This window comes from Ursus maritimus, unplaced genomic scaffold, assembly GCF_017311325.1.
Source record: "Ursus maritimus isolate PB19 unplaced genomic scaffold, ASM1731132v1 scaffold_17, whole genome shotgun sequence".
NCBI lineage: Eukaryota > Metazoa > Chordata > Mammalia > Carnivora > Ursidae > Ursus > Ursus maritimus.
Genome location: NW_024424119.1, coordinates 50,563,946 through 50,591,733, shown reverse-complemented (window position 1 = coordinate 50,591,733; position 27,788 = coordinate 50,563,946). Strand labels below are relative to the sequence as shown.

At 43.5% G+C, this 27,788-nt stretch overlaps 1 protein-coding gene across 9 annotated transcripts in view; it reads left to right on the top strand.

Annotated features, from left to right (window-relative positions):
* Positions 1-27,788, top strand: part of MAPKAP1 (MAPK associated protein 1) — a 235,598-nt gene that overhangs the window by 204,880 nt on the left and 2,930 nt on the right. For 7 of the 9 annotated variants that reach the window (XM_040631891.1, XM_008698765.2, XM_040631895.1 and 4 more), the window contains 2 exons: positions 2,147-2,284; positions 24,994-25,091. In XM_040631891.1, the coding sequence (XP_040487825.1) occupies positions 2,147-2,284; positions 24,994-25,091 (236 nt within the window). Of the gene's footprint in view, positions 1-2,146; positions 2,285-17,683; positions 17,788-24,993; positions 25,092-27,788 lie in introns of those variants that run through there. The other 2 variants (XR_005835250.1, XM_040631892.1) reach the window with 2 other exon arrangements.

Genomic DNA, 27,788 nt, shown 5'->3' with positions numbered 1-27,788 from the left:
TTGGGTGTCATTTCTGGTTTATATTCCACTATTGTTCTATCACTTTAATTCATGTCACTATCATCTTTTCATCTGGAACAGTTTTATATAATTTTCCAGTGGAGTTACCTGACAAATCCTATAAAATTAACAAGGTACATTAACAATATTGACTGACTACGGCTTCAGGAGTTTCGGGGCCGTAGAACAAAATTTTAAAGCCGTGCCTCTCTGGTGATGATTTGTTTTTTGCCCTCTCTTTCTGAGAAAGGAATGTGAGGCAGGGTTTATTCCACATAAGAGATATGCACATTTATTGTGCTCTGCTCGTTTTTGACTTTTATAAATGTCAAAAATAAGCAGAGGAAGGAGGGGGGGGACAAAAAAAAATAAAAATAAAAACCACTTGCTACCAGCAGCCATGGCGTAAGTACTTTTCTTTCAGGGAACTATAGAAATGTCCAGATCTTTAACAATTAATGACCAAATTGGAGGGAAGAGTGTAACTGGGTAGTTGTAATCTATTTTAAGTGAAATATAATAAAATTGGTCTCCTGATACATTCTCACCCTCCTGAAATCATCTAGACCTGAACGGCCAGAGTCCATTGGACTTATGACATTATGCCTAATTGAAATATGGTGTTCCTGAAATATGTCTAATGACAAATTCCAGCATTCAATTAATAAAAAAATACCAATTGTTCATCTCTTCCAGAGACCACACAGTAATGACCAGGGTTAAGCAACTGTACTGCATTGTCTCCTCTGAAGACAGCAGACGAGACTCTCCTAGAGTCTGCCTCTACAGTCTCTTGCCTTTGTCTGACTGCTATTTGGGATTTCTTTACTCATAAAATAAAATAGAAGTGGAGTGTATGGCAGACCTAATCACTAGAATTTTTTTTGTATTTGTTTTCTTGTTTAATTTTAAATTTACTCTCAGACTGTGGTCATTGGGTTATTTGGGGTTTTTTTGTTTCTTAATTGAGTTGTTTCTTTTATCTGCTTTTTTTTGGTCTCAACCAAAAAACGTTGTATCGAAAAATTTGAGTGTGATCCATGGGATGAAATGTATTAATTCTGATTGTCTTTTTGTTGCAGTATGTACATTTGATGGTTTTAATTATCTCCTATCTACTTGATTTTGCTTTTTTCCATCTTGCCCCTGACCTTTAAAGTATGGCCTAAATATTAATTACTTTCAAGATTCTCTCTGGGGCCCACTCTGGAAAGCATATTGAAGGTTTTGTCTCATTTCATGAACAGATTCCTCGATTTTCAGCAAAAGGGGACGAAGAGAGCATCTAGCCTAGATCGTGTGTGTCCAGCTGAGCATATACTGCTCAGTGCCACTGGGAGAGCAATTGCTGTGCCTTGCCACAGTTATCCTGGGACACCTTTCATCCCTGGCATTACCTTTGTTCTCCTAAAACCTTTGCTCCCAGTCACTGTACAGTATGTTATGTCTTTCACAGCTCTGAAAATGAAACCTGAAGTGGCAGTATTTAACATGCTGGATTCCTGTTATAACGTCTTTGTTGCATAAAGCTCACACCCAGTGCTGTTTCTCCCTCAGCAGAGAAGCTGTGACCTCCACAGACTGAAGCCAAGCTCCAAGACTTGAACTTGGAAGGTTTTATGTAAAGGACCCTTTGATCCTTCTGTGACTTCCTCTCAATATAGCTTGGATAATTATTTAGTGTCAGAGAAAGGAAGAGATAGATTTTTCCTATTTTTAGTGTGTAAGATTTTTCTAGATCAGAAAAAAAAAAAAAAGACCACTGATCAAAATTGTTTTTTAAATGAACCTTATGTTATGGTTTATTTCATTACAACACAGAGGTGTTATTTGGGTTAATAATATGTAGGTACTCTGTGTTGTATCTGTGGTACATCTAAGACGGTGTGTTTCTTAATACCTTTTTTGTATCGGTTTTAGTGGTTTCTCCCCCCAACTCACCCACCCAGGAAACCAGGCTGTGCACTTCTGTGTGCCATTTGGAGTCTCTTAAGTGGATGGCATCCCCAAAGCCGTTGGAAAGAGCTCTTGTTCATCCAATTTAGGATTTACAAAACAGGTCAAATGATTCCACTGAAATCACTTACGCCTTCCACTTTTTGTGGCTTCTTTTTTGTCCTCCCACCCCTCCACCCTGGCCTTACAGGTATCTCTGGAGACAAAGTAGAGATAGACCCCGTTACGAATCAAAAAGCCAGCACTAAGTTTTGGATTAAGCAGAAACCCATCTCAATCGATTCTGACCTGCTCTGTGCCTGTGACCTTGCTGAAGAAAAAAGCCCCAGTGAGTAGTCCTTTTTATTTATGTCTCCTTTCTCTCTTCCCCCTCTTCCCTTCTGTGTGCTGGGTGCCAGGAGAATATATTGCCACCGTGTCCTTTTTTCCTTGGGTCTGTTTAATTCATTACCAGAAATTTCTTTTAATCAAACAGGATTGTATTATGGTGCCCAGAGCCTGACATGGGCCCCCATCCTGTTAGGTCTTGATGGCAGCAGAGAACCTCCCAGCCGGCTTCTGACCTTAGGAGCCCCGCCCTGGGGGCTGGGGGCCTGGGGGCAGGTTTCTGCTGAGAATTTGACTCACCAGAGCCCTCATTTCACTTTGTGCTCCCTTCCTATTCCCATCTGGGGGACTTGAGCAGTCAGACCTGGACCTTCCTTCCTTCTTTGCCAGATCAAGGGAGGCTGGGAGATTTCCTGTGGCAGCCGAAGACTAGATTTAGATATCCATCAAGCCGGAAGTGTCAGCACCCTCCAGATTATTGACAGCTGCATGACCTACCAGCTCATAATTAAACTCCTGCCTGGTCCTGCAGAAGAGATCGCTGCTGGGTTGGCACTCCTCTGCTTAAATTATCAAAGTAGATACAGTCTGGTTGTATATTTTGGCATATTATATTTTTGCAGTTAAGTAATTGAGTGTAGCATTTAGATTAATCATTTTTAAGACTTCAGTCCCATCGAGAGGCAGAAAGGACACAGATCACACTGAAATTCCTCCATGGAAGAAAAAAGTTTAAACTGTACAAGAATTCGTTAGTTGTCTGGGAAAGGCCGCAAGACAGCGGTTGTCAAGAGTCTGGTACATACCAGCATTGCCTGTGGAGCCTATTTAAAATGCAGTTCCCCAGGGCCCATGCCCAGTGCGTTCTTTTTTTTCTTTTCTTTTTTTTTTTTTTTTAGGATTTATTTATTTTATTAGCGTGCTCAGGAGTAGGGGGAGGGGCAGAGGGAGAGAATCTTCAAGCAGACTCAACGCTGAGTGGGGAGCCTGACGCAGGGCTTGATCTCACGACTCATGAGATCATGAGATCATGACCTGAGCCGAAACCAAGAGTCAGACGCTTACCCAGCTAAGCCACCCAGGCGCCCCTCCCCATTGGGTTCTGATTCATTAGCCTAGAGGATGATGTGAGCTTCTAATTTTTGTTAATCCCATTTATACCAGTGCCCACTGAATTGGGGAACAAATGTTGTAAGGAATGACATACTCAAAAGGAACAATAACCGAGAAATGTAAAGGCCAGCAAGTGTTTATAATATGATTTGAGTTTTTGAGGTAATACTGACTAAAGAGGGATCGAAAGAGCACAGAACCCCCTGAGGGGGTCCTATGGACAGGGCACCTGCCACATTGCCTCATTTATGGGTGGGTGTTGGTTTTGTCAAATCCAGCTGTGCTAGGCTACATAGTCTCCTCCTTTCAACCCAGTAGTCTCCAGCTTGGCAAGAAGGGAGAACTTAGTGGGACAGGGGGAAAGGAAACAGGCCATGCCCAGCCGCTCCCCCCTCCTGCCATTCCTGTTATCCCAGTGAGGGGATTCTGCAAGATGGCTGCCAGAAGGGGCTGGTGAGGAAATTGCTTACTGTTCTGGGCCCCTTGCCTCTGCCTCTAGATAAACATCTTCTTCCTAATTCCTCTCACTCCAGTTTATCAGCCAGTAAAGATGTCATTATTCTAGCATCTTTCTTCCCAAGAATCTGGATGCTTTGAAAAGTAACATTTTGCAAATTTTCCATGTCTCTGAGAAATGAAAGGCAATCACTTACATGTTGCATAGAGGGATAAGCTGGAGTAGAAAGGTTAGGGGAAAAACTCGAAAGAGGATTTGAATTTCCTTTACACTCATACCAAGACACTCACTTGCCAAGGAAGGCTGTGTGTGGTTCAGGCACTGAAAGGTGAGGGATGTAACACACCCTATCAAAGAGTCAGGGGGAAGGAAGAACAGATGCACAGCCACCACCTCCCAGTTGCCTCTTGCCATCAGGCCGTCAGGAAGTAAATATTACCCATCTCTGAGAGCGATGCCAAGTTCCAAGCCTTGAGGATGCAGAGCTAACGTGGGGCCCACCATTTCAATATTGGAATCCAGCAAGAGAGTCTTCTCTCTTATTTTCAGACCTACTGGGTGGTTCTTTGTAAAAACTGCACATGTGAGTCTTAAAGAGGTTTCCTTCTCTCTCACTTTGGCTCCAGAAATCTAGAAATTGTGATTTCCCTCAACAAAGAGGCGCACTGCCCCAGTCAGACATTTCCCAAGTCCCTGTGCCCCATCACAGTGCTTTCCAAACTGTTCCTCAGATCTCTAGGTTCTCAGGGGACGTCAGGGGCCTGGGGGCGGGGGAAGGGGCAGGTTTGGGCATACGGCCTTCCCTTCAACCAATAGAGTGTTACATTGAGTGTTACTTTTTTCCATTTTGGGATTCTGCATTTAAAAAGTCAACCAATTAAAAAAAGATTTTGCTGCTTAAAAAAAAAAAGATTTAAAAGTTACAGGCTCACAGAATAGAATCCAGACTCGTCAGCCTGGGAGTCTTTACAGACGTTGACCAGTCCAGGCTCATAGCCCATAATTTCCCATCTGAACTTGGTCACTGTGAACTATTTGCACACAAACACACCTCGAATTCTGTGCTGCCGCTGTTCCCATTGCCTAGAATACACCTCCCCGCTGACCCTCCGTCTAACTGACAAGCACCTCCAGTTCCTCATGCCTGGCTCACTCATTTTTCAAGGTCCAGCTCCAATGTCAGGCTCTCTCTGTAACTTTGTCCCCAGGAGTTTGCCCACACCTCCAGCACAGCACCTTTCAAACTGCTGTATTTATTGACTTGAAGTCTGCCCCTCTCTCCCCACCCCGCATCTCCGTGCTGAACTGATCCAGGAACTGGTTTCTGTATCCACATCCCTAACACAGTGCCTGCAGGGTTGTCCTCAGTGAATGTTTGCTGTCTTCAAACAGAACTTAATGAGGCCAGAATTTAGAAACCAAAAGTTTCTCAGCATAATTTATGTTGTAAAGTGCCCAAACAAAGATGTATTAACCGAATCGGCTTGATGCTATGTTATTTTTTTTTATGATTTCCAGTATCTTCATCAAATTAATTCAGTGACTTAATCTAAAAAGTTCATCTTCAAGACCATCATCAGACCACAGAATTAATCTATGGGGCTGCTGCTTCTTCTTCTTCTTCTTTTTTTAAAGGATTAATGGTAACCCTTTTTATCTTTTGTGTCTGTTGAACCTTAGAAAAAAGTTATTTTAACAGCACTAAAGAAATGAAAGTCACTATATTTCATAAGTTTAGCCTGTGATTTTTATCAGCATAGTGATGTATGTTTGTAGCTGAGTTTACATCAAAAATTATTCTTGGGGCCTTCTTGAATGAATTATGGCAAAGAGAAAGTCTAGAAGTAGATAAGGTTTTTGATTTCTGCAATATATTTCCTTTTTCATGTTTTTATCTCTCGTAACACAAGTGTCTTGCCGAAGACTGGAACGTGTGACCAGCTGGAATAATTTAGTTGTGGAAACAGCAGACGTGTTATTAAACAGCCTTCTTTACAAAAAGGCATTAAGTGTTGGGAGGATAATGAAGTTGTCCCAGTCTGTCTTGAGACATGTTTGTCAGAATTTTGAACAGAAAAGAAACGGTTTTTGAAACCTTCGAATATGGCCAGTTTGCAGTGTTTATTGAAAAAGCCTCTGTCAGACCATTAATTTGGTCGTCATAAGGAACACAGCTCAAGTTTAATTGACGCCATATCCAAAAAGTATGTGAATAGCAGGCTTGGCAAAGGGACTGAGCAATGGAGCGCCTGCAGTGAGACACATAATTACACATACCGTGGATCAGAAAGACCCAGAATCTGCAGCCGTGCTCCATAAATAGCCATTCTATGGCTCTCTTTCCGTCCCCTAACTTCTCCCTCTTAGGCTGCGTTCTCAGAGGGAAGATTTATTGCTCTGTCCCTGTGAGTGTTTAAAGACCTGGAACTTAATGACTAAATAGATACATGCCTTAGAAGAAATTTGTACATATAAACATGGACTCTTACCAGAGTTAGTGGGGAACATCTGTGTATCAAAAGCCCTGAGAAATTAAGAATAAATTCTGCCTTTCTAGATTGGGAAAAAAACAAAAAAAGGCTGCATGCTGCCATTATTATTCAAATCAGTGATTTCGCTGTCTGGTTTTGCCACTCCTTAGGTTATCTTTTGCTATTTTGAAGGATGTCACAAAACTCTAAAAGATGAATTCATTTTAATTCATTTTAACTGAACAAATATGTATACAGCACATAGGAGGAGAGAACGTTCCCATATCAGAAACTACCATGGCATTCTCCCTCCTTATGCAGGTCTAAACCTAGGCTTTGGATGCAGCGGGCTCTCTTTTTAAGTGCAAGCCTCAAATTCCAACACTGAAACAAAAACAAGGGACCTTTCTTTTAAACTAACACCCTTCAGAGACTCTCAGGCTGAATTTAAATAAAGTACCAGACTCAACCATGCCAGGTCTGGTTTTATCATAAGAAGGTTGTGCAGGTTTCGAGTCTTTAAAGGAAGCAGCCTATCATTAAGAAATCAGATTTAAACCTTAATAAAGTAGCTGTCGTCTTTATAGCTGAAAAGAGCTCTGTATCTCAATTAAGTATAGATAATAGAAAATCTTAAGGAAGCAACATAATAGAGGTAACCTGATTACGTTCTCTTGCAATAGTATAATTTAAAGGAAATCTGATTCTGTTGATGCTGGTGGAGGATTGCTTGTTTGGTTGTTTTTGTTTTGTTTTGTTTTTGTCCAGAACAGTGTTTGAATACAGGATAGGAACTCTTTGGGAATGAGTTAACCACAACTGCAGGAGACTGTCAAGCCCTCCTGAATAGAACCTGCTAGATATTTGAGATGAGATTCAGTTAAGGTTATGAGTTAAATTAGCTGGGCTTATTGGTGACCTCCCGCTTAAATGAATCTTTCTTTTCATAAGTACTTGACAAGATCTGTAAAGTAGTGTATTTAATTTACTAATTAAATTAAAGCTACTGAATAATGATTTGTCCACATTGATTTAGCTTAAATAGAAAAGATCAGCATTGTTGTGATCTTCAGCAACCTTAATGGCCAAGCCAGTTAGACACAAAGGCCTCTTGTGTTTTATAGGTCAGAAGTACATAGGTAAGCCCAGGCTGTAATTGAATTGCCTACACTGCACCCTGCAGTTGCAGATTCCCTTTGCCTTCTCGTTCCATTGTTGCACTGGGGCTTAAGAGAATGTTAACGCGGTAATAGGCACAGGGCCTTCCCCATTATACGTCTTGCTATCGAGCGGTTCTGCATGACTAGTTAAAGAAGATGGCAAGAAGATTAATGAAAGCAAGGCTAATACAGAAGGGGGTACTTTTGCAAGACTTCTACCGAGGAGATATTAGAGCTGAACCAGAGCTTGGCTTTTTCTTTATCCTGTGACCTTTGAACCTGCCTTACTGTTGAGAGCTGCCAGGGAAGTCGACATTTTGATTGATGTTGGTACACGAGTCAGTCTTTCCCATTGAATTCCACATCTGCACGAAAATAGCTTTTCCAGCAGAATTCATACTGGCCAGAAGTGATAGCCAAATTGATGGCTGAAATGCTTTTATGTAGTTTTCATTTAAACCTAAAGGTATTTGATGGTTTAATTCAGTATCCAGTTTTCATAGATTATAAGCATTCACTTATATGTCCTTAATGGGTTCATCAACTCATAGTGAAAGACCAGCATTAAGAGTGTTCAGAGGTTTGCAAAAGAGCTCCAAGCAGGCTTTATGGAGGAGTAAAAGCAGCCATCAAACGAAACCTTCACCATCCTCAAAAAGGAAAAATCATTCTGAGGGCCCAGGCAAACTGACTTTGAGGTTTATGTATATAAAGCAAAGTGTCTCACTGTTTCTGGAAAGCTACAGTTGGGGAAGTCTGAAATCTTCTGTGTGTATCCCACCTCAGCCCCAGCTCAGAGGCTCTCTTGATCCACCCGGATGCTGAGTTCCCTGACCTTGTCCTTGGGACACTAACAACCATCTGAGAGGGATTGCTATGGTCTACTTGTAAGACAGCCCCGTGCAGATATGAACCTCTTCATGTGTTCCCACTAATTCTGTTACCTTGCTTGTGGAGCTGCAGGCCATTAGTGTGTGTGTGTGTCTTTGAATGTGCCTTTGTGTGCCTCCCCCAACCCTGTCCCAACAGAGAAGACTAGGGAGAATGGCAGAAGGACCAAGGTTTCGTTACTGAAATCGACTTGAGCATACCCCAGTCCATATTTGAATCCTCTGATCACCTGATTTCTTTTTTTTCCTATTTGACGGGGTAGTAGTTCTAGCAGACTACACACACGGATGTGACAGGCATTTCAGTTCCTAAAGGAGGAGATACCCAAGAATTTTGTCATATTCTTTAGATGTTCGTGAGAATGAAAGAGAAATGAGGATAATGTTAGCCACCCCTGGACGAAAGAGCTACAGCCCCTGGGTGAGTGGGTGGATGGCCACAGCCATACCACGTACTGTAGGCCCCAGTCAGTAAGGCACGTGCATTCATACTCACATGGGCCTGTACCCAGGAAGACCACAGCCCATCCTTAGGCAATGATGATTCCCAGGAGGTCAGGGTACTCCAGACATCAGGGGGACAAGCTATGTTGTGCTTTTATTCTCTGACAAGGACTTATTTCATAAGTTCCAGATCAAATACGGTAAGTACTGCTAGATTACAGAACACAATGGACTCTAACATATTAAATGCCCCAGTTATTGAATTGCCTTTTCATAAGAGTACTCTGGAGCACAATCAGGAGCAGGCAGTGCCTCATCCTTTTAACAGATATGTTTCCTAGCCCTATTAAAAGGGGTCTTCATCTATCCTGTCAAAGGGATTCTGCTGGGGTTTTTTAGTTTAATTACACTATCCAATTAAAACTCCTTGCTGCATTTGGATGCGCCTCTCCTTGGGCCTGAGTGGATATGACATTTACAAGGCTCGCCTTTCAAGCAGACAATAGTGTGATTGATGAGGTGCACGTTCAGTGGAGGAGGCGAGTGCCTGTGGAAGTGCTGCTTAGTGCATTTTGATTTATTTATCATCTCCTTCCAAAACAAGGGGGCTGCCGGGGAGATGGGTTTGGGCAACCAGGGGAACCACCTCGATTTTTCCAAGTGTGTGGGAGGAAAAGACCTGGAGTGTGCCACAGAATAAAGGTGGGGAAAAACTCTAAGCTTGGGGCCAGTGTGCATCATCTGCCAGGCTGTATTCTTAGGTTCTCTGACCCAGTTTGGTTTCCAGTAACCTCAAGCTGTGATCTGCTGTTAAATAGGCCATCGCTGTATTTCAGGGAACACTTCTCTGGGGCTGGATAACATTGGTCAAGCCCCTGAGAACTCAGCCAGTGGGAACCAACCCAGCATGTGTGCCATTGACCTGGTCATTATTAACTGACACCTGATGTTTGCACTAGGCATGCCTGTTTATGCTCTCAGCTGCATCCTTTAGAAATCCCGGAGCTTCTGTCCAGGAGCTACAGTCAGTGCTCGATGACTCTCTAACTCTGCCTGGGCACCTGAAGCATTTAAAAGTTGCTTCTAGAATTTGGAATTAGCCAAGAGCAAGTGTGATTGTTCAACAAAGAGATACGGAGGTACAATGGAGAACTTCTCAAGGTTGTAGTAAAAAGGCAAACCCAACATCTTGTTCTTAACCTACTGTTGCTGTTTGCCCTCAGCATATGATAGATGGGACCAGTGTGCTTGTCTCTGTAGTTCATGGAAAAGATGTGCTTCGGTACAGAGTGTGGTCTCAGGAAGGTCAACTCTCTATGAATTTAGGAGGCAGGAGATTCTACTCTGAGCCCCAGACAGATGATAAGAACAACACATCTCCCATATTCATTATCACATACTATAGTCGCTCATAGGAGGTGTCGGGGGGCATGTTTGCTAACTACATAACATGTAAAAATATCTATGTTTCTGAGGAAAATTGTCTGGTGCTGAGATTCTCAGTGGGTTTTCATTATCTTCTCTGTAAACCTTCTTTGTTTTTCCCTAGAACTTATGAATGAACAAAGAATATGTTTGTGTCAGTTAGAATGTTGATATTTGTTAGAGTAGAAAACATTTTGAGGTATCAGCTTTTTTTCCTCCTGGAAAAAGCCCCCCCCCCTTTTTTTTTTTTTTTTTGCTATTAAGCTTTTGCTTAATTGTTGACTTGGGCATTATAGACCCATAATAACAAAACAGGTATCATGGAAAATTTGTATACATTTATATTTTCCCAGATTTTGATTACCATTTCTTCAAAATTTTTCTTTCCTGATTTTAACATCAGAAGAGATCCTACTGGAGAAGAGGCTAAGGGCAGAGACTGTTCCCTACTGAAAAACTGTGTGAAAGATTTCTCAGCTGGATAAATGATAGGAAAAATCTGTTTCCCTTCCCTCCTGCCAAGCTCCAAATTGTGTTTTCATAATAAATAAATGGGGTGCTTAGATTTTAAGTTCTTCTCACAGACATGGAAAAAGTAAGCCATTCTTTCATTAAAATCAAAGTGTGTGTTGCTTACAAGATTCCCATAGGCAACTTCCAGGACAGGCTAACTGCTACCAGATTAGCCCTTCGATCATGAATGACTGGAAAACTGTACAAAATGTAAGAAACTGTTCTCAGACACTGGAAAACAGGCAGTACAGGACTGTGAGCCCTGAGAGAAGGGAAACAAATGAGGTGAGACTTACTATCACTTCAGCTTTCTTCAGGGTTTCCCAAGGAGAGTACAGCAGGCTCACCAAGCTCAGAGACAGAAATCAGAGTTGGAGGAGGCTGAAATTTACAATAAATTAAGTGCAAGAGTAGGGAACCACACTGAGAAAAAGCTCCAGAAAGCAGCTCTCAAATCTTCCGTTGTATACTAAGCTATGCATGCCTACAGTGGGACCTCACAAGTCTGGTCAAAGCACAGGTACTAGGGCGCTATACTCTGGAGTTCTGGCCAACCAGAAGGGAGCTTCCAGGGCATATAGCAGTGACTCCACAAAGGCCATATCTTAGGAGTAAGGTTAAACTAGTCCTAGATTAATAACTACTCCAGTCCTTGCCTAATAAAGCTTTTTTTTTTAAGTTTTTATTTTAATTCCAGTTGGTTAACATACAGTGTTACATTAGTTTCAGGTGTACAATATAGTGATTTCCCAATAGAGCTTTAAAAGGAGTCCTAAAAAGTGGTGCCTGGGGGGCTCAGTCAGTTAGGCATCTGCCGTCAGCTCATGTCATGATCCCAGGGTCTTGGGATCAAGCCCCGTGTCCAGCACCCTGCTCAGCAGAAAGTCTGCTTTTCCCTCTCCCTCTGGCCCTCCCCACTGCTCATGCTCTCACTCATTCTCTCTCTCTCAAATGAATATGTTAAAAAAATCTTAAAAAAAAAAAAAAAAGTGAGTCCTAAAAAGATCACAATGATCCACAAGTAAATTACCTGGCTGTTGGAATAAAGCCCAATATTCTCTGAAGGATGATGACAGAAGACAAACAACCCACAATGTAATGTTTATAGTGTCCAGCGTTCAGTAAGAAATTACCAGATATGCAAAGAAGCAGGAAAATGTGTCCTGTAACTAGGGGAAAATTCAGTCAAAAGAAATAGCCAGAAATGGTAGGGATCACAGAATTAGCAGGTAAGTACTTTTAAAATAGCTATTATAAATGTGTTTAAAGAGTTAAAGGAAAACAAGAACTCAAGAGAAATGGAAACTACTAAAAAAAGTACCACAGGAAAACTCCAGAGCTGAGAAATACAATACCTGAATCAACACTGATGCGACCAGATTAGGAAATCAGTTTAAAAGGTCAGTGTGTTAGTTACCTATTACCGTATAACAAATTGCCCCAAAACTTGGTGGCTTAAAACAATAGCATGTATTACCCCACAGTGTTGTGGTCAGGAATCCAGCACAACTTAGCTGGGTGCTGAGGGTCTCTCCCGAGGTTTCAGTCAGGGCTTCAATCTTCTCAAGGTTCAGTTGGGGTAGGATCTGCTTCTAAGCTCCCTGAGTAGTTGATGGCAGAGTTCAGTTCTTTGGGAACGCCTTCAGTTCCTTGCCACATAGTCCTCTCCATAGGTGAGCTCACAATATGGCAGCTGGCTTCAACAAAATAACCAAGAATAAGAAAGTACTAGCAAGGAACAAGTCACGGTCATTTGTAACCTAACCTTAGAAGTGGCTTAGAAATACACTTTTGCTGAATTTTATTCATCAGAAGTAAGTCACTAGGGGCACCTTGGTGGCTCAGTTCGTTAAGCATCTGCCTTTAGCTCAGGTCATGATCCCAGGGTCCTGGGATCAAGCCCCATGTCAGGCTCCCTGCTCAGTGAGGAGTCTGCTTCTCCCACACCCTCTGCCCCTCCCTGCCTGCTCGAGCTCACTCGCTCTCTCTCTCTCAAATAAATAAAATCTTAAAAAAAAAAAAGTAAGTCACTAGGTCTAGCCCACACACAAGACAAGGAGATGACACAAGGTATGAAAAGCAGGAGATGGGGTCATTGGGGCCACTTCAGAATCTGCCTATCACAATCAGTAAACTTTAAGATAGAATAATAAAACTATTCAGACTGAAGCACAGAGACAAAAAATTGATGAGAAGAACAGACTGTGGAATAATATCAAGTGTTCTAATAACAGGTAACTTAAGTCTCAGGGATGGAGGAGAAAACTCTTCCAGATTTGATTTAAAATACCAGTCCACCAATTTTGGAAGACTAGTGAAGGCCAAACAGGATAAATACTAAGAAAACCACATCAAGGCACATCATAATGAAATTGCTGAAAACCAGTGATAAAGAGAAAAATCTTAAGAACAGCCAGAGAGGGGCACCTGGTGGCTCAGTTGCTTTAGCGTCTGACCTTAATTTCTGTTCAGGTCATGATCTCGAGGTTGTGGGATTGAGCCCTGCATCTGGCTCCAAGCTCCGTGAGGCATCTGCTTGAGATTATCTCTCTCCCTCTGCCCCTCCCCCTGTTCGTGCTCACTGTCTCTCTTTGTCTCTCTCAAATAAATAAATCTTTAAAAAGGGAAAGTGGGGGCACCTGCGTGGCTCAGTCAGTTAAGCATCTGCCTTCAGCTCAAGTCATGATCTCAGGGTCCTGGGATCAAGCCCCACATCAGGCTCCTGGCTTTGCAAGGAGTCTGCTTCTCCCTCTGCCCCTCCCCCCACTCGTTCTCTCTTGCACTCTCTCTCTCTCTCAAATAAATAAAATCTTAAAAAAGAAGAAGAAGAAGAAGAACAGCCAGGGAAACCAAGATAAGAATGATTGCTGACTTCTCATCAGAAATAATGCGATCCAGAAGACAATGGAGTGACAGCTCTTAAAGTGCTAAAAGAAAATCTGTCAATCTAGAATTCTATATTCCATGACAATATCCTTCAGAAATGAAGGTGAAATAAAGACATTTTCAGACACTCAAAAGATGAAAGAATGTGTTGCCATTAAACCTTCACTATAAGAAAGGCTAAAGGCTGGAGGGGGGGAAATCCCAGATCGAAACCCAGATCTACACAAGGAGCACTCAAAATGTCATTATTAGCAACTGCAGAGAATGAACCAAGAAAAAGGAAATAAGAGAGGCCTCTTTGAGTGGGGATTGGCAAACTGTGGCCCAAAGGTAAATCTAGCCTACCACCTGTGAGCTAAGAATGGTTTTTACAGGTGAACATTTGCGATTGATTTGATGATAGGGAGCACTAACCTTGAATTCCATTTAAGCAAAGTTATCTACCACCTTGAAAAAATTCTGTCCTTTTCTTTAGTAGACCTATATTACACCTGCCAAAAAATGCATTTAACTATTATATTTCTAATTTTGGCAAAAAGAAATTTGGACATTTTTTGCTCATAAATATCTATGAAATGTCCTTAATTTTGCTCTTGGCCTGCAAAGCCTAATATATTTACTGTCTGGTCCTTTTCAGGAAAGGTTTGCTTGTCTTAGAGAGTGGAAGTGAAGAGACAAAGGAAACCTACCATGTACCAGTCAGTGTGCCACATGCTTTATATGCACCATTTAATTTTTACAACAGCTCTGGTGAGGTTTTATATGCATTTATTACAGAATTCTAGAATTGTTGATTTTATCTTAGCAACAAGGCTATGCGGCCAAGGTTATTCCTATTTTAAAGTATTGAGGATACTGGGACTCAAAGAAGTTACATAACTTGTCCAAAGTTGAACAACGTGGGGCTTTAGGGGCACTGACCCCCATGTAGTCAAAAATCTATGTATAGCTTTTGACTCCCCCAAAACTTAACTAATAGCCTATAGTTGACCAGAAGCCTTACTGATAACATAAACAGTGGATCAGCACGTTTTGTACGTCATATGTATTACTGTATTCTACAATAAAGTAAGCTAGAGAAAAGAAAATGATAAAATCATAAGAATTACTTGTGAAAATACATTTATAATACTCTACTGTATTTGTTGATACCATAAGTTTATATGCCTACTGAAAAAACTCTAAGAATGAGTAAATGCACACAGTTCAAACCCATGTTGTTCAATGGCCGTCTGTATAAATAGTAAGAGAGGTTTATATTCTCTCTGCCACTGACATGAAGCCAAGGCACATAAACTTCTGTGCTGCTTTGATGGAAGAGTATCCCTGGCCCCAACTCAGACTCTATAAAGTCTTCTTCTTTTTTTTTTTTTTTTAAAGATTTTATTTATTTGACAGCCAGCGAGAGAGGGAACACAAGCAGGGGGAGTGGGAGAGGAAGAAGCAGGCTCCCAGCGGAGGAGCCTGATGCGGGGCTCGATCCCAGAACCCTGGGATCACGCCCTGAGCCGAAGGCAGACGCTTAATGACTGCGCTACCCAGGTGCCCCTAAAGTCTTCTTTTTTAACAAATTTCAACCATGCTTGATTATCTGGTTTTTCATCCTAAGGGATATTAAATGTGGAAAATTAGAAGAGGGAGAGAAAGGATGACAATAAAGACAATGAGAAGTGAAAACTTACAAGATTTGACCAAAACTGAAACAAAACAGGGGCTCCTGGGTGGGTCAGTTGGTTAAGCGACTGCCTTCGGCTCAGGTCATGATCCTGGAGTCCCAGGATCAAGTCCTGCATCCGGCTCCCCGCTCAGCGGGGATCCTGCTTCTCCCTCTGACCTTCCCCCCACTCATGCTCTCTCTCTCAAAAAAAAAAAAAAAAAAAAAAACCCTGAAACAAAAAAACTATTAAAAAGCAATCCGAGAACTCAGTAAGAGTAGTATGGCAGCGTGTAACTATTTCGTGGCAGGACATAGAGCCTTCTGCAACCCTGAGGAAATCGTCATATTCTGTACCTATAAAAATGAACATAACACAGTAATTTTATTTTCCTTATACTCTAATTCAGGAGGAAATTTTGTAATACAACATTTTAATGCTTAAAATTGAAAAAGGGTTTTTTTCCACAAAGCTCACACTAGCTGTCTGCTCTAAGGATTCTGGATAGATGGGGTTTCATGTGTTGTAATTTAGCCTCCCAAGGGTACTTGGAAATTCAAACTTTTTGTCACAAAACTGGAAGAATGTCCATATACAAAACTTGTTTCTTGTCTCTCTCCCTCTAAAAGCTAAGGGTAAAACTCAGCCAGTACTTGGTTACTGAATTGCCATACAATTTTGTTAGAACAACTCGCACATCAATCGGAGAATCAAAAGACTCCATAAACCATTGTTTTTGTTTTTAAGATTTTATTTATTTATTTGACAGAGAGCTAGCGAGAGAGGGAACACAGGCGGGGGAGTGGGAGAGGAAGAAGCAGGCTCCCAGCAGAGCAGGGAGCCCGATGCGGGGCTCGATCCTAGGACCCTAGGATCATGACCTGAGCCGAAGGCAGATGCCTAACGACTGAGCCACCCAGGCGCCCCAGACCATTGTTCTTAATTCATTTCCTGAAGTACACATAAGCATTTCTGCTGCATATGGGAGTAGGATACTTATCTCAAGGAAAAGCACTCATATGGTTGTTTGAGTTGCAAGCTGAACTAGCCATTTATCCATTTATTTCATGGAACACCACTTTTACTTGAAAAAAGCTAAGAAACCATGGTTCTTTCAATTTGAGTATTTAGCAGACATTTTCCTGAAAATGAAGGAGGGAAGCCCTTCACTTCAAGGAAAACAAGTGATAATATTTGAAGCCAATGATGAAATTCAAGATTTCAGGTGACAATTAGAATTTTGGAAAGCTTGTATCTGTCACTGGGCTTGGTTTCTCATAGCTTAAAGACTTTTCTGATGAGGTCAGTGGTCATATTAATAAATGGGATTTCTTCTGTGATACTTCCTGCATAATGAAATGTGTCCACATTTGGAAGACTTGCATAACTCTGTGAACCAGTATTTTCCAGACGACTGCATGATGTTACAAAATCCTTCAAGAGTAAAAGATTCGTTCAAAGTGCCAGAGCAAAAACAAGACAAAACAAAAACAAACCAAAATAGTGCCAGACAGACCAATGGATTTTAATGTAATAGAATACAGCGAGTTTATTAATGTGGTTTTAGATTCCATATTGCACCTACTCTTTAGGAAACTACCATGTACCAAGTTTGACATAATGTCAAAGAAAAAGGAATATTTGCAAAGACAAATATTAAAATATGCCTCCCTTTTCCAAAAACATATCAATGTGAGGCAGGCTTTCTTTCATATGTTTCAGCCAAAATAGTGTATCATGATCAACAGACCAAATGCAGAAGCAGATAGGATAATCCAGATGTTTTCTGTTAAGGAGATTTCAAAAATGTAAAATAATTCCACTCATTAAACTTTTTGTTTGGGGAAATACCAGGGTTTTTCCATTTAAAAAAATACATTGTTTATATTAACTTGTAATGGGTTTATGGTTATTTTTAATGAATTAAATATTTTTAAAATTTCTCAGTTTTGATTTCTAATGCAATAAATATTGATATAATTCACACAAACAAAAGCTTTTTGGGCTACTCAGTAATGTTTGTGATGTAAAGCGATTCTGGGACCAAAGATTGAGAACCGCTAATCGAGGGTCTTGAAAATCATCTTAAGAAATTTGGACTTTATTGTGAGGACAACAGGAAAAGAAGCCACACAGGGTTTTAGGGGAGTGACGTGACCAGATATGTGTTACAAAAGGATGACTCCTGTGGGTAGATGTTTGGATCTGAAGAAGTCATGATCAAAAGTAGGAAAACCAGAGAGGAGACAGTAGATGGTCAGGACCTGGGAGAGGGCTGTGGCCACAGGATGGAAGGGAGCAGAAGATGAATATGTGAGAACTACTTAGGAGACTGGATGCCTGGAACAGCTTTTGATTTAAAGGGAAATGTTGACATCGATTCCAGACATGCTGCACTGTTGGCAGGTGAAGATGTCAGCGGTGCTCAGTGGCTGGCTCTGAAACTCTGGAGAGAGGTCCAGGCCTGATTTCTGCTTCAGGATCATCAACGTGAGTAGTAATTAAAACCTAAGGGGCAAACCTGGAAGAGAAGCTATGCAGAGTTAGAAGGAACAATGGTCAAGCACAGGACACTGGGAAGACTATCTTTTAAGGGACAGATGAAGGACAGGATCACAAAAGACGTATGAGAAGCAGATTGGCTGGAGAAGTCTACTGAAGGATCAGGTAACTGTGGTTCAGTGGAAATCCAGGGAAGAGAGGAGCTCAGGGAGAAGTATCAAATACAGCTGAGAAGCCAAGCAAACTAAAAGCTGAGAAGTAGCTACTGGGTCTCTCAAAGGTCGCACTGACCTTAGCAAGAATGTTTTCAATAAATTAGAGGAAGGAGGGGAATCACATTGCCATGGGAGTTTTTATAATCAGAGAGCTTTAATTATGTTTATAGGAAGGAGCCAAAGAGAGAGAGAGAGAAGGTTTGAAAGATGCAGGCAGAACGTAAGTAGGTCAGACTCAGCCCCTGCTCTAAAGGTCAAAGAGGTCATTATAGTTCCCCAGGCCTCTGCCACTGTAGGAGTGCTGGGGAACCGATGCCAGCCTTTGCCAGTTGAATTACATTGACCTGAAGCTCCTGCAGGCAGCACAGAACTGCTGCTTAGAGTGGAGGCTGGATCCAGACGGGGTTTTCAGCCCGGAAACCAGAGAGTTCCAGCCCATGCTTTCCTCTAGGGTCTACAGAAAGGTACAGCTCTGTGTTCCCATTTGTTTCCCCAAGAATTCCAATAACAGCTTTCCACTTCCTTCCAGGCCAGAGGAACCAGAAGAGATCAGACCCTGGAAACCCAGTTTTAAAACGTATCCATCCGTAGCAGCTGTTAGAATTTATAAATGTTTGTTTTCCTTCTTTGTTTGAGTCCACAGTGGCAGGCAGAGTGAATTTTGGCTGAGATGCACTGATTTGCAAGGAGGCCTTTTGGAATTGTAAAGACAGCAAGGGGTTGAATAGAGTTTGAATCCTGTTTCTGCCACTTACATTCTTGGACAATACAAATACAAATTATAAATGCCTTAAAACTCAGTTTCCTCAGAAACAACCCAATTCAAAAGTGGTCTAAGGACTCGAATAGACATTTCTCCAAAGAAGATATACAAATGGCCAGTAAGCACATGAAAAGATGTTCAACATAATTAGTCATCAGGGAAATCAAAACCACACCAACATACTGCTTCATACCCATTAGGATGGCTGTTATTAAAGAAAAAAAGAAAAGAATAAATGTGATGATGATGTGGAGAAGTTAGAACCCTCGTGGAATCCTGGTGGGAATGTGAAACGACGCGGCCAGTGCACAAAACAGTTTGGCTCGTAAAATTACCATATGGTCGGCCAGTTCCACTCTGGGTATATGCCCAGAAGAACGGAAAGCAGAGGCTCAAATAGATACTTACACACCAGTGTTCACGGCACCGCTGTGCCCAAGAGCCAAAAGGTAGAAACAACTCAAATGTCCGTCCACCTGCAGGTGAATGGATCAACAAAATGTGGTAGATACATAAACTGGGATATTATTCAGCCTTGAATGAAATTCTGATACGTGGTACACAACACGGATGGACCTTGAAAACCATGCTCAATGAAATAAGCCAGACACAAAAGGACAAATACCACGATATTTGTCACCTAGAATAGACGAACTCATAGATACGGAAAGTAAAATAGAGGTTACCAGCAGCCAGGAGAAGGGAGAAAGGAACACTGCTATTTAGTAAGTACAGTGTCCTGGGTGATGAAAAACTTTCGGAAATGGATAGTGGTGGTGGTTGTAGAACATTGTCAACGCACTTAATACAATTTAAGTTTACACTTAAACTTAATGCCTGAATGGTAAACTTTACCACAATATAAAAAAAGAAGTGTATCCTTCTCAATAAAATTAGAGTTCTCTTCTTAAAAAAAAAAAAGTTTTAAAGGCATCCATGCCTGATATAAAGGAATTGAGAAGTAATCCAAATCCTCAAAGATGTTTTTCATAGCTTTATTGTAATACTGGCGATTTTATAAATATCTTAAATGCCCGTGAGAGCATGAACCTTGGCACGCATCCACTTGTTGCAAAAGAACGCACGTTGAAAAACGTGGTTGTAGAGACTATGTAGCAATATGGAAAGGGCTATGGTAAAATGTTAACTAAAAAAAAAAAACCACCAAATTTTGGTGTGTAATCAGATTACGGCTATGTGAAAACAGACGTGTGGGAATGAATAGAAAAGAGATCGTGGAAATCATTGTGCCAGGTATTGATATTCTGGAGGTAGAGTGTGGAGGTTTTTCCTCTCACTTCTAAGTTTTTAGTAAGTTTTTTAAAAAGTGGGGGGTTTTTTGGTTGAAAAGGAAAAAAGGAAACTTATTTTTGGCTTCCGTGAGGCATTTTAGACAAAGGCAGAAGCAGGTCCATTTGAAAAGCACAGCTTGACCAGTCATTGCCTACCACCGGCCGTGCTCCTTCAAATCATAATCTCCGGTCCGCGTGCGGAAGAAATCTGGGAGCACTTCTAGCAGGCGGATGGAAGCTTCCACCCCTCTTTGCTTACGCTGGCCCATCGTGTGACATCAGCAGCTTTTTCGGAATGATCTCTAGTCATTTCCCCCAAAAGCTGTTGTTTCGGCATAGCTTCTTATTTAAGTTAAAATCCGTAACACAGGATGGAAATTAGGGCATGAGTTCCAGCGTCTCCACTTCTGACATTTGTGCTGCTGAGTAGTTTCTGTTCAGTGTTACATTCCATCTACTCTGTTTTATTTTGGAAAAAAAATATGTAATGTAAGTCCATTTTTACATATCCAGATTTCCATTTCGTGTTCAGAAGCAAATGTATAGTTATCGTGTCTGCCCTGAGCATGTGACCAGTGCTTAGATGCCCATTCTATGCCCCGTTATATTGCATTTTATCCTACAACACTAAAAGCAAATATGCTCAAAGGCGGCTCAGGTCTTCAAAATCATGAGGATTTTCTGTTCAGATATCTTCCATCACGGTTGTAAGAATGATTGCCACCACCCATTGCGCCCTGCTATATCTCGGTGCCTCGTGAGACACCCAAGGGCAAACCTGGGCGCCTATGGGGACAGTGCCTTGTTCAGGTCCCACTGCTGGAACATAGCGGAGCTGAAATTTCATCCTCAGCCTGAGTCCAGAGCTTACACTTTCCCCCTCTGCTTCCCAGGCCCTTGTCATGCCTTGGTTTCCAAATAGAATATAACAATACAAGCAAAGTAACTCAGACTAATTGAAATATTAGATTTTGCATTTTCTTTTCCATCATACTTTTTTCTCAACTGACATTTTTACGAAGACACTTTGCCCCTATGGCATCCCCCTCCCCATGAAAACTGACGTTCTTTGAATTGTCAGGGATAACCTGACCAGCTCAGATTCCCTCTAACATCCCAGGACAGATGCCCTGGTAGGTTGCAGCTGGGGAGGTCATTTGCCCCCTTTTCCTCCCTTATGTAAGGTGAGCCTGGAGGTGCCTAAGGCTGATAAAGTGTTTGATAACAGAGTTTCTTATTCTGTTTTCAGCCTGTTTAGTCGATGTTGAAAAGCCAGTGATTCCTTCTTCCCTGCTTCCACCTCTGGGGGAAATTTGCCACGTAGCATGTATGACTCACGTTTATTGGTAGATTCATTTCCAGCAAGAAGTCACCTAACTTGTTATATAGGTTTTGGACTGGGTGAAATTACGCAAGTGTGAAACCTGCTTATTAACTGTTATTCTGTCGTAAAACAATCCCCAAGTCTGGCCAATGTTATCTTCTCTACAGTTCTCAAGTCAGTCCCTTTCTCAGCCTCCTTTTTGCGTCTGCCCAGCTCAAAACCTCATACACTCCTACCTGGGTGACTGTGGCAGCTGGTTTCCCTGCCTCCTGGCCCTGGGGAGGCAGGGAGAACCCCCAAAAGCACAGTTTGACCATTTCCTTTACTGCTCAGCTTTACAACCCACAAGGGGCTCCCTCAGCTGGTGACGCTGGCATTCCCAGTTCTTTGTGCCCTGCCCCCTGCCTGCCCACTGCATGTGACTTTCCTGGGATCTCCCCAGACACCTGCTGTTTCCTGCCCCTGGACATTTGCCCTGACCCTGCTGCATCCTTCTCCACCCCTACCCTTACCCGGCTCACTCCCCATCCTCCTTTAAGACTGCTCCAGTATCAGCTCCTCCAAGAAACTCTGCTGACCCTTCCCTGCCTGGGCCACCACCTCCCCCTGCGGTCTCCACAGCAGCGACCTGCTCTTAGCACCCTCTTGGCTCTCACTGTTCTTGACTCTGTTCATTCCTCTGGCCCTTGCCTAAGCCTGTGCTTCTGGCAGGGCCTGAACAGAGTAAAACTGCCCTTCTGGCCACCAAGCAGAAGGGATCCCTGGAGTGAGTGCAGAGTCCTCATAGCAAAAACTCTCCGTTGGTTTGAGTCTGCCCCATGTCCCATGGCTCCAGTATGGGTGAAACCATGCCCGCTGATTTCACCAGAGCTATCCCTCGAAACTTCTGCCACAGTGTATGAAAGGGCTATATGCTGTCACTATCTCACCATACCTTATCCCAGTTACTGACATCTGTGGCTCTGTAATAATCACAAAAGGGCTGCTTCACTGAAATTAAAGTACAGGTCCTCCAGATAACATTCTCAGTGTTCTCGTCTCTCTGTGACGTGAATGCTTTCTCTGGAAAAGACAAATAAATCAGAGGCTTCAGAGAGATGGTAAGTGGTGGACTCTTCATCATCCTTTCACTCTTCCTTGGGGCTCTGGAATGAGCACCAGGGACAGGCAAGGAACACACGCAGCAAAATGCAGATGTTAGTATGCTTGTGCTCACCTGGCCCAAGTATGCAGCCTTTCAGGAGACTTGACTTGGGATGTTTTCTTTTTGTTTTTCATGTGACTCTGGTGCAGATGAGCTGCGGACCTCCCCTCTATAAGCCCACGGTCGGTATACTCCATAGGCAGTGTGATCCCAAGAGGACAGGTGTCAGGGTTTCCAGAGGCTCCCCAGGCCAGTGAGACTGCATATCACATATGCTACGTATAGGTTTGGCTCGACCTAAAGAGTGCAGAAAAGATTTTTAGTAGCATCTCAGTTGTTTGGGCAAAACATGGTCTAACATCTTGAGGTTTGGTTTGGTTTTGTCAGTGACGAGTGGGAGCAGGTGGCCTAGACAGTCCATGAGATCCCTTATCAGAGTGGTCAGTGAACCCTGAAGCTTCAGGTCTACGGGCCTCCCTGAGACCTTCTGGTCCTTTTTAGCCCCAGGCCCTGGTGTCTGTGTCTGTCACGGGCAGGTGTCATGGGCAGGCCTCCTGGAGGGCAGGTCTCTGTTTGTCCTTCACTGCCCTGTGACCTTCATGGATGTCCCTGCTTGGCCACAGCATGGCCAACAGATAACCGCATTGTTCCTCTACACAGCGATATCACCAACAAGACTCCTCTTCCAGAATGGGTCCTGTGAAAATAAAGGAACACACACGTACATACAGATCTATGTATGTGAGATTCACTTTCTTATCAGAAGCAAGTAATTTACATATTAACAGGATGATTAGCTTCTGGCTAAGAATTCTAACATTTTAGTACCACGATTTAGAATCAGGCTAAATTTGTCAAGTGACTGAAAGTGAGGTTTTTCAGAAATTATTAGCTAATTTTTTCAATATAGAATTTATAGTCACAATTAGTATATCATAATGATGTTTCCAGGATAAAATACCAGCAGCTCAACTTTTCTGGCCACAAACGTACAACATATATCAGTTTATTTTTGGAGATCTGAAGAATTAGCTACTGTAAATAAAGTCCCCAAGAAGATTTCTCCGGGAAAGAGGTGAACTTACAGTAATATGGGTGATATATTATTAATTAATAACTATGACCAGTGCTACTTCAATTAAAAGGAAAACAGATGAGAAGGCCTATTAGAAAGGATATGCTTAATCTCACCAGCCCTGAGGTCTGCAGAGCAGACTCGGGAAGGTTGCTTCTGAGGCTGTCTGCGGGAGGGTGTCAGCAGCTGCTCCCGAGTCTGGGAACTTTGCTGAGCACTGACTACATGTCTCTCGGAAGCATTGCTCATTTGGTTGCCGGTAATGGAAACCAACTTCAAAATAGCTTAAGGAGAAAGAAGACTTTCTTGGAGGGCCACAGGGTCTCCCATACCTCGAGGGCAGCATGTACTGGTGGGTCAGGGAGGGCTTCACTTGGGACTGAAGACAGGCTGGCATCCGTATCTGTTTAGAAGAGGGAATCTGATTGGCATGTCTGGCCCAAAGGACAGGCACGTGGCACCTGTCTGCAGGTGTTGTGACATAGTAAGCAGGTTTCTTTGACAGGCCACATATGGTATGGGAGGCCTCCTGAGAAGGGCGCCTAGAAGTATAGCTATGAAGACTTACCCAAGGAGGTAGCAGGTGAGCTGAGGCACCCAAGATCGGCAGCCCTTTTCCAGACAGGTCAGTGAGAGAGGACATGTCAGGCCGAGGCTGGTGGGGGTGTGCAGTACCATGGGCCGGTCTGTGCGTGGGAGTGAGATGAAGTGAGAGGGGCTGGGCCAGAAGCGGTCCCAGAAATGACAAGGTTACTCTGAAGGTGTTGGGAAAGGGGCCTGAAATAATTTGGTTCTGGGAGAGATGTGTGTGTTCAGAGATCTGACCCCCTGAGGTCGGACAGCCGTGTGAGGTGCCATCCTTCTAGGGTAGAAATGACAGGAGGCCCAGGAGCAGCTTCCAGGCAGGGTCACGAGACCAGGACTCCACTAGCCCGCAGTCGCCAGGACCATGGAGAAGCCCCGTGATAGCATTACCAGCAGCCTTTGTCCTTCCTGTTGCTCATTTATTCGCCTTTAAGCACAGTTATTTTATTTTTAGAGTAATAATATGGAGTTAATGGCCTACCTTAAAAATACCACCTTTTCCATGTACTCATTGTCTAGAAGTCGTTCGGTAAAGCCTTCCTAATGTGGCGTTGCCCTGAACACACTCAGTGGAATGGGAGCTAACTAGCCATTTGCTTTTTTTTTCCCCCACTGTCCTTTTTCTCCCTGGCCTGTGATGAGAAAAATGAACTGCCCCCGGGAACAGTCGGCCTCACCGCCTCCACTTGCTCTCGCTTGAACTGGAACGCCAAGGGGAGAACATGTAGGGGCCTCCCCAAGGGGAACTCACCAGAACCCCCTCAATGCTGCCTTTTCTCTCTTTGTCTCTCTCCAGGTCACGCAATATTTAAACTCACGTATCTAAGCAATCACGACTATAAGCACCTCTACTTCGAATCTGACGCTGCTACTGTCAACGAAATCGTGCTCAAGGTGAGTGCTCCTCCTCGGGCCAGGCCCCAGAGTCTCGGGCCAGGCCCCAGAGTCTCGGGCTGGCAGCAGCCGCCTCCTCCCGGCACTGGACAAGGCTCCCGGGCCCGGTTTGCAGAGCAGGAGCTGCCTTCTGGTCACCCAGGTGGGGAGCACCCATACCCAGGGCCACACCACAGGTCAGCTGCCCTTCTCCCGATTCAGCCAAACCAGGACCCCCTTCAGCTTCCTCCCATCCATTGTCGGGAGCTCCTCAAGGCCCCTGGAATGGACTCAGAGGAAATTGTTGTTATTGGGTAAAGACACTTAATGTATTCAGGATCATTTTAGCAACCTGTTCTACACGTATTCATCTTTATGCTACAATGGTATGTTACCATGTCTCAGCAGTGCTCACTGAGAACCTTCTCTGTGCCAGCCTAGTCCCTGGGACGTTGCAGGGACAGACCCAGGCCCTGCCGCCAGAAAGCTCTGCCTCTGTCAGAGGAGACAGACATGAAACGTTACAATACAAGGAGATTGTTAAGCAGTCACAAAGGTGCCACGTGGATGTAGAAAAGGTGAACTGACAGAGGGGGAGGCGGGGCGAGGTGCAGGGAGAGCTGAACCCTGAAGGATGGATGAAAAAGCACAGGTTTTACCAGGTGAGGAGAGAGAAAAAGCACCTTGGACGGAGAGGCAGGGCGAGCACAAGAGGCCAGGGGCTGTACCCAGGCCTGTGTGGCTGGAGCAGAGCAGGCGGGAAGGCCAGGTCACACAGAACCTTGCAAAGTGGGGACAGGCTGAGAAAAGCTCCCCTGGGGCCTTGCCGGTTTGCGGGGCTGGGGTGGGGCCCGGGACGGTGCGTCCCTGAGAAGCTCCCGGGTGCCGCCCAGGCTGCCGGTCCGTGCACCACACTCGGAGTTGCCCTGCACTGGTGGTGTTCAGACTTCCAAACCGAGAACCCTTCCCTCAGGCGGAGTCTTACACAGACAGAACAGGTAGAAACGGCCGAGCTGCTTGCTTCAACAGAGCGGCATTTACAGGCCAAGGGGCCTTCCCCACCAGTAGCCGTGTGACTCTGGCTCGTCACATCACCTCAGGGCCTCAGTGTCTCTACCTGTAAAGTGGAGATCATAGCAGGTGCACCGCCCCACCCCAGCAAAGGCTGCTAGAACACAGATCAAATGAGGTAGGGTAAACCCACGTAGATGAGTATTCGATCTCCTCTTGAGAGTAAAAGCCAGCAAGTAATAATAATGGAAGGAGCTAAGCTGAGGGCGCCTGGGCAGCCCAGTTGGTTAAGCGTCCATCTCTTGACTTCAGCTCAGGTCATGGTCTCAGGGTCCTGGGATCGAGCCCCACATTGGGCTCCCTGCTCAGCGGGGAGTCTGCTTAGGATTCTCTTTCTCCCTCGCTGTCTGCCTCTCCCCCTGCTCATGCTCTCTCTTCAGCTTTCTCTAAAATAAATAAAATTTTTAGAAAGTAGCCAAGCTGTACTGAGGGATTGCAGAGTACAGGACCTGAGCTGAGCCTCTTTCACAGAACCTTCGTGGTTCTGCGAGGCAGTAATGGAAAATTCTTCCCATTTCCTAGATGAAAACTAGCTCAAACAAAGAAACTTAGCCAGGACCATGACTGGCAGAACTGGACCTGACCCCAGGTTTGGCAGCTTCTAGAACGTGTGCTCCTAACCCCCTGGATGTGTGTACCCTTGAGGAGTTGAAGGAGAGGTTTCAACCAAATGGCATTATTTTGCAGAGACATTTGGAGGCCAAGCCCTCATGGCTACAAAAGATTTCCAAATGTAGTGGATGAAAATGAAAAGGATAACACTGCTGGGGGACCAGGCAGTAGGGACACAGGGCCTGCCTGCAGTGCTGGAAACCAGCGAGCTAAGAGTTACTTGCCAGATTGTCACCAGACAGCACAGGGACTTGCTCAGTGTTCGGGGGCCAGGTAAAGAAATATTCCATTACCCCATCAGGGGCTGGCCTTTTTTTTATAGCCGGCATTAAAATATTCAAGACTTGAGAAGGATTCTAGTAAAATTATAATCCTGTGTTTGACATCAAAATAATTTTCACAACAGCAGATTGATGACAGAAACACAGGTTTATGACTTCAGTATGAGGCTGTGCAAGAGCAAGTGGAGAGAAATCATTTTACAGGACCAAATGCTCCCTCGAAGCAGATGCTTTTCTGCTAAGTCCCGGAGGCCTTGTCGCCTCCCCTGAAATGTCTGTTTTCGTATGAAAATGTTTGTAGAAATATTGCATCAAGCTCGAGACTCCAGGAGAGTCACAGCGTGCCCAGGCCTGATTTACTTAGAGAGCTAATGGTCATGATCCTGATGGAAGATTAAATTTCACTTTTTCTGTCTCTGATTTTTATAGCAATTTAAATACTTAGCCTTCTCTGCCATCCCCACAGTGTCTGAGCTTTGCACCAATACCAAGTGACTGAGGCCCCAGCCCTGTGTCCCAGAGTTTGCAGAAATGTTTCCACCAGAGGCTCTTCCAGGAGTCAGTCTTAGACTCAAATAATGCATGTTAGAATTCAGGAGTTTGACATAAAACGGGAGCTTTAGATGGAAATTAAAGAAGATAAGGGCCAGAAGCCAAGGTCCAAGAAACAGTTATGAACAGGCAACTCTCCATCGAGTGATTTTATCCCGTCATGTTTTTCCCCCATGTAGAAATATTAATGTCTCCCATTTAT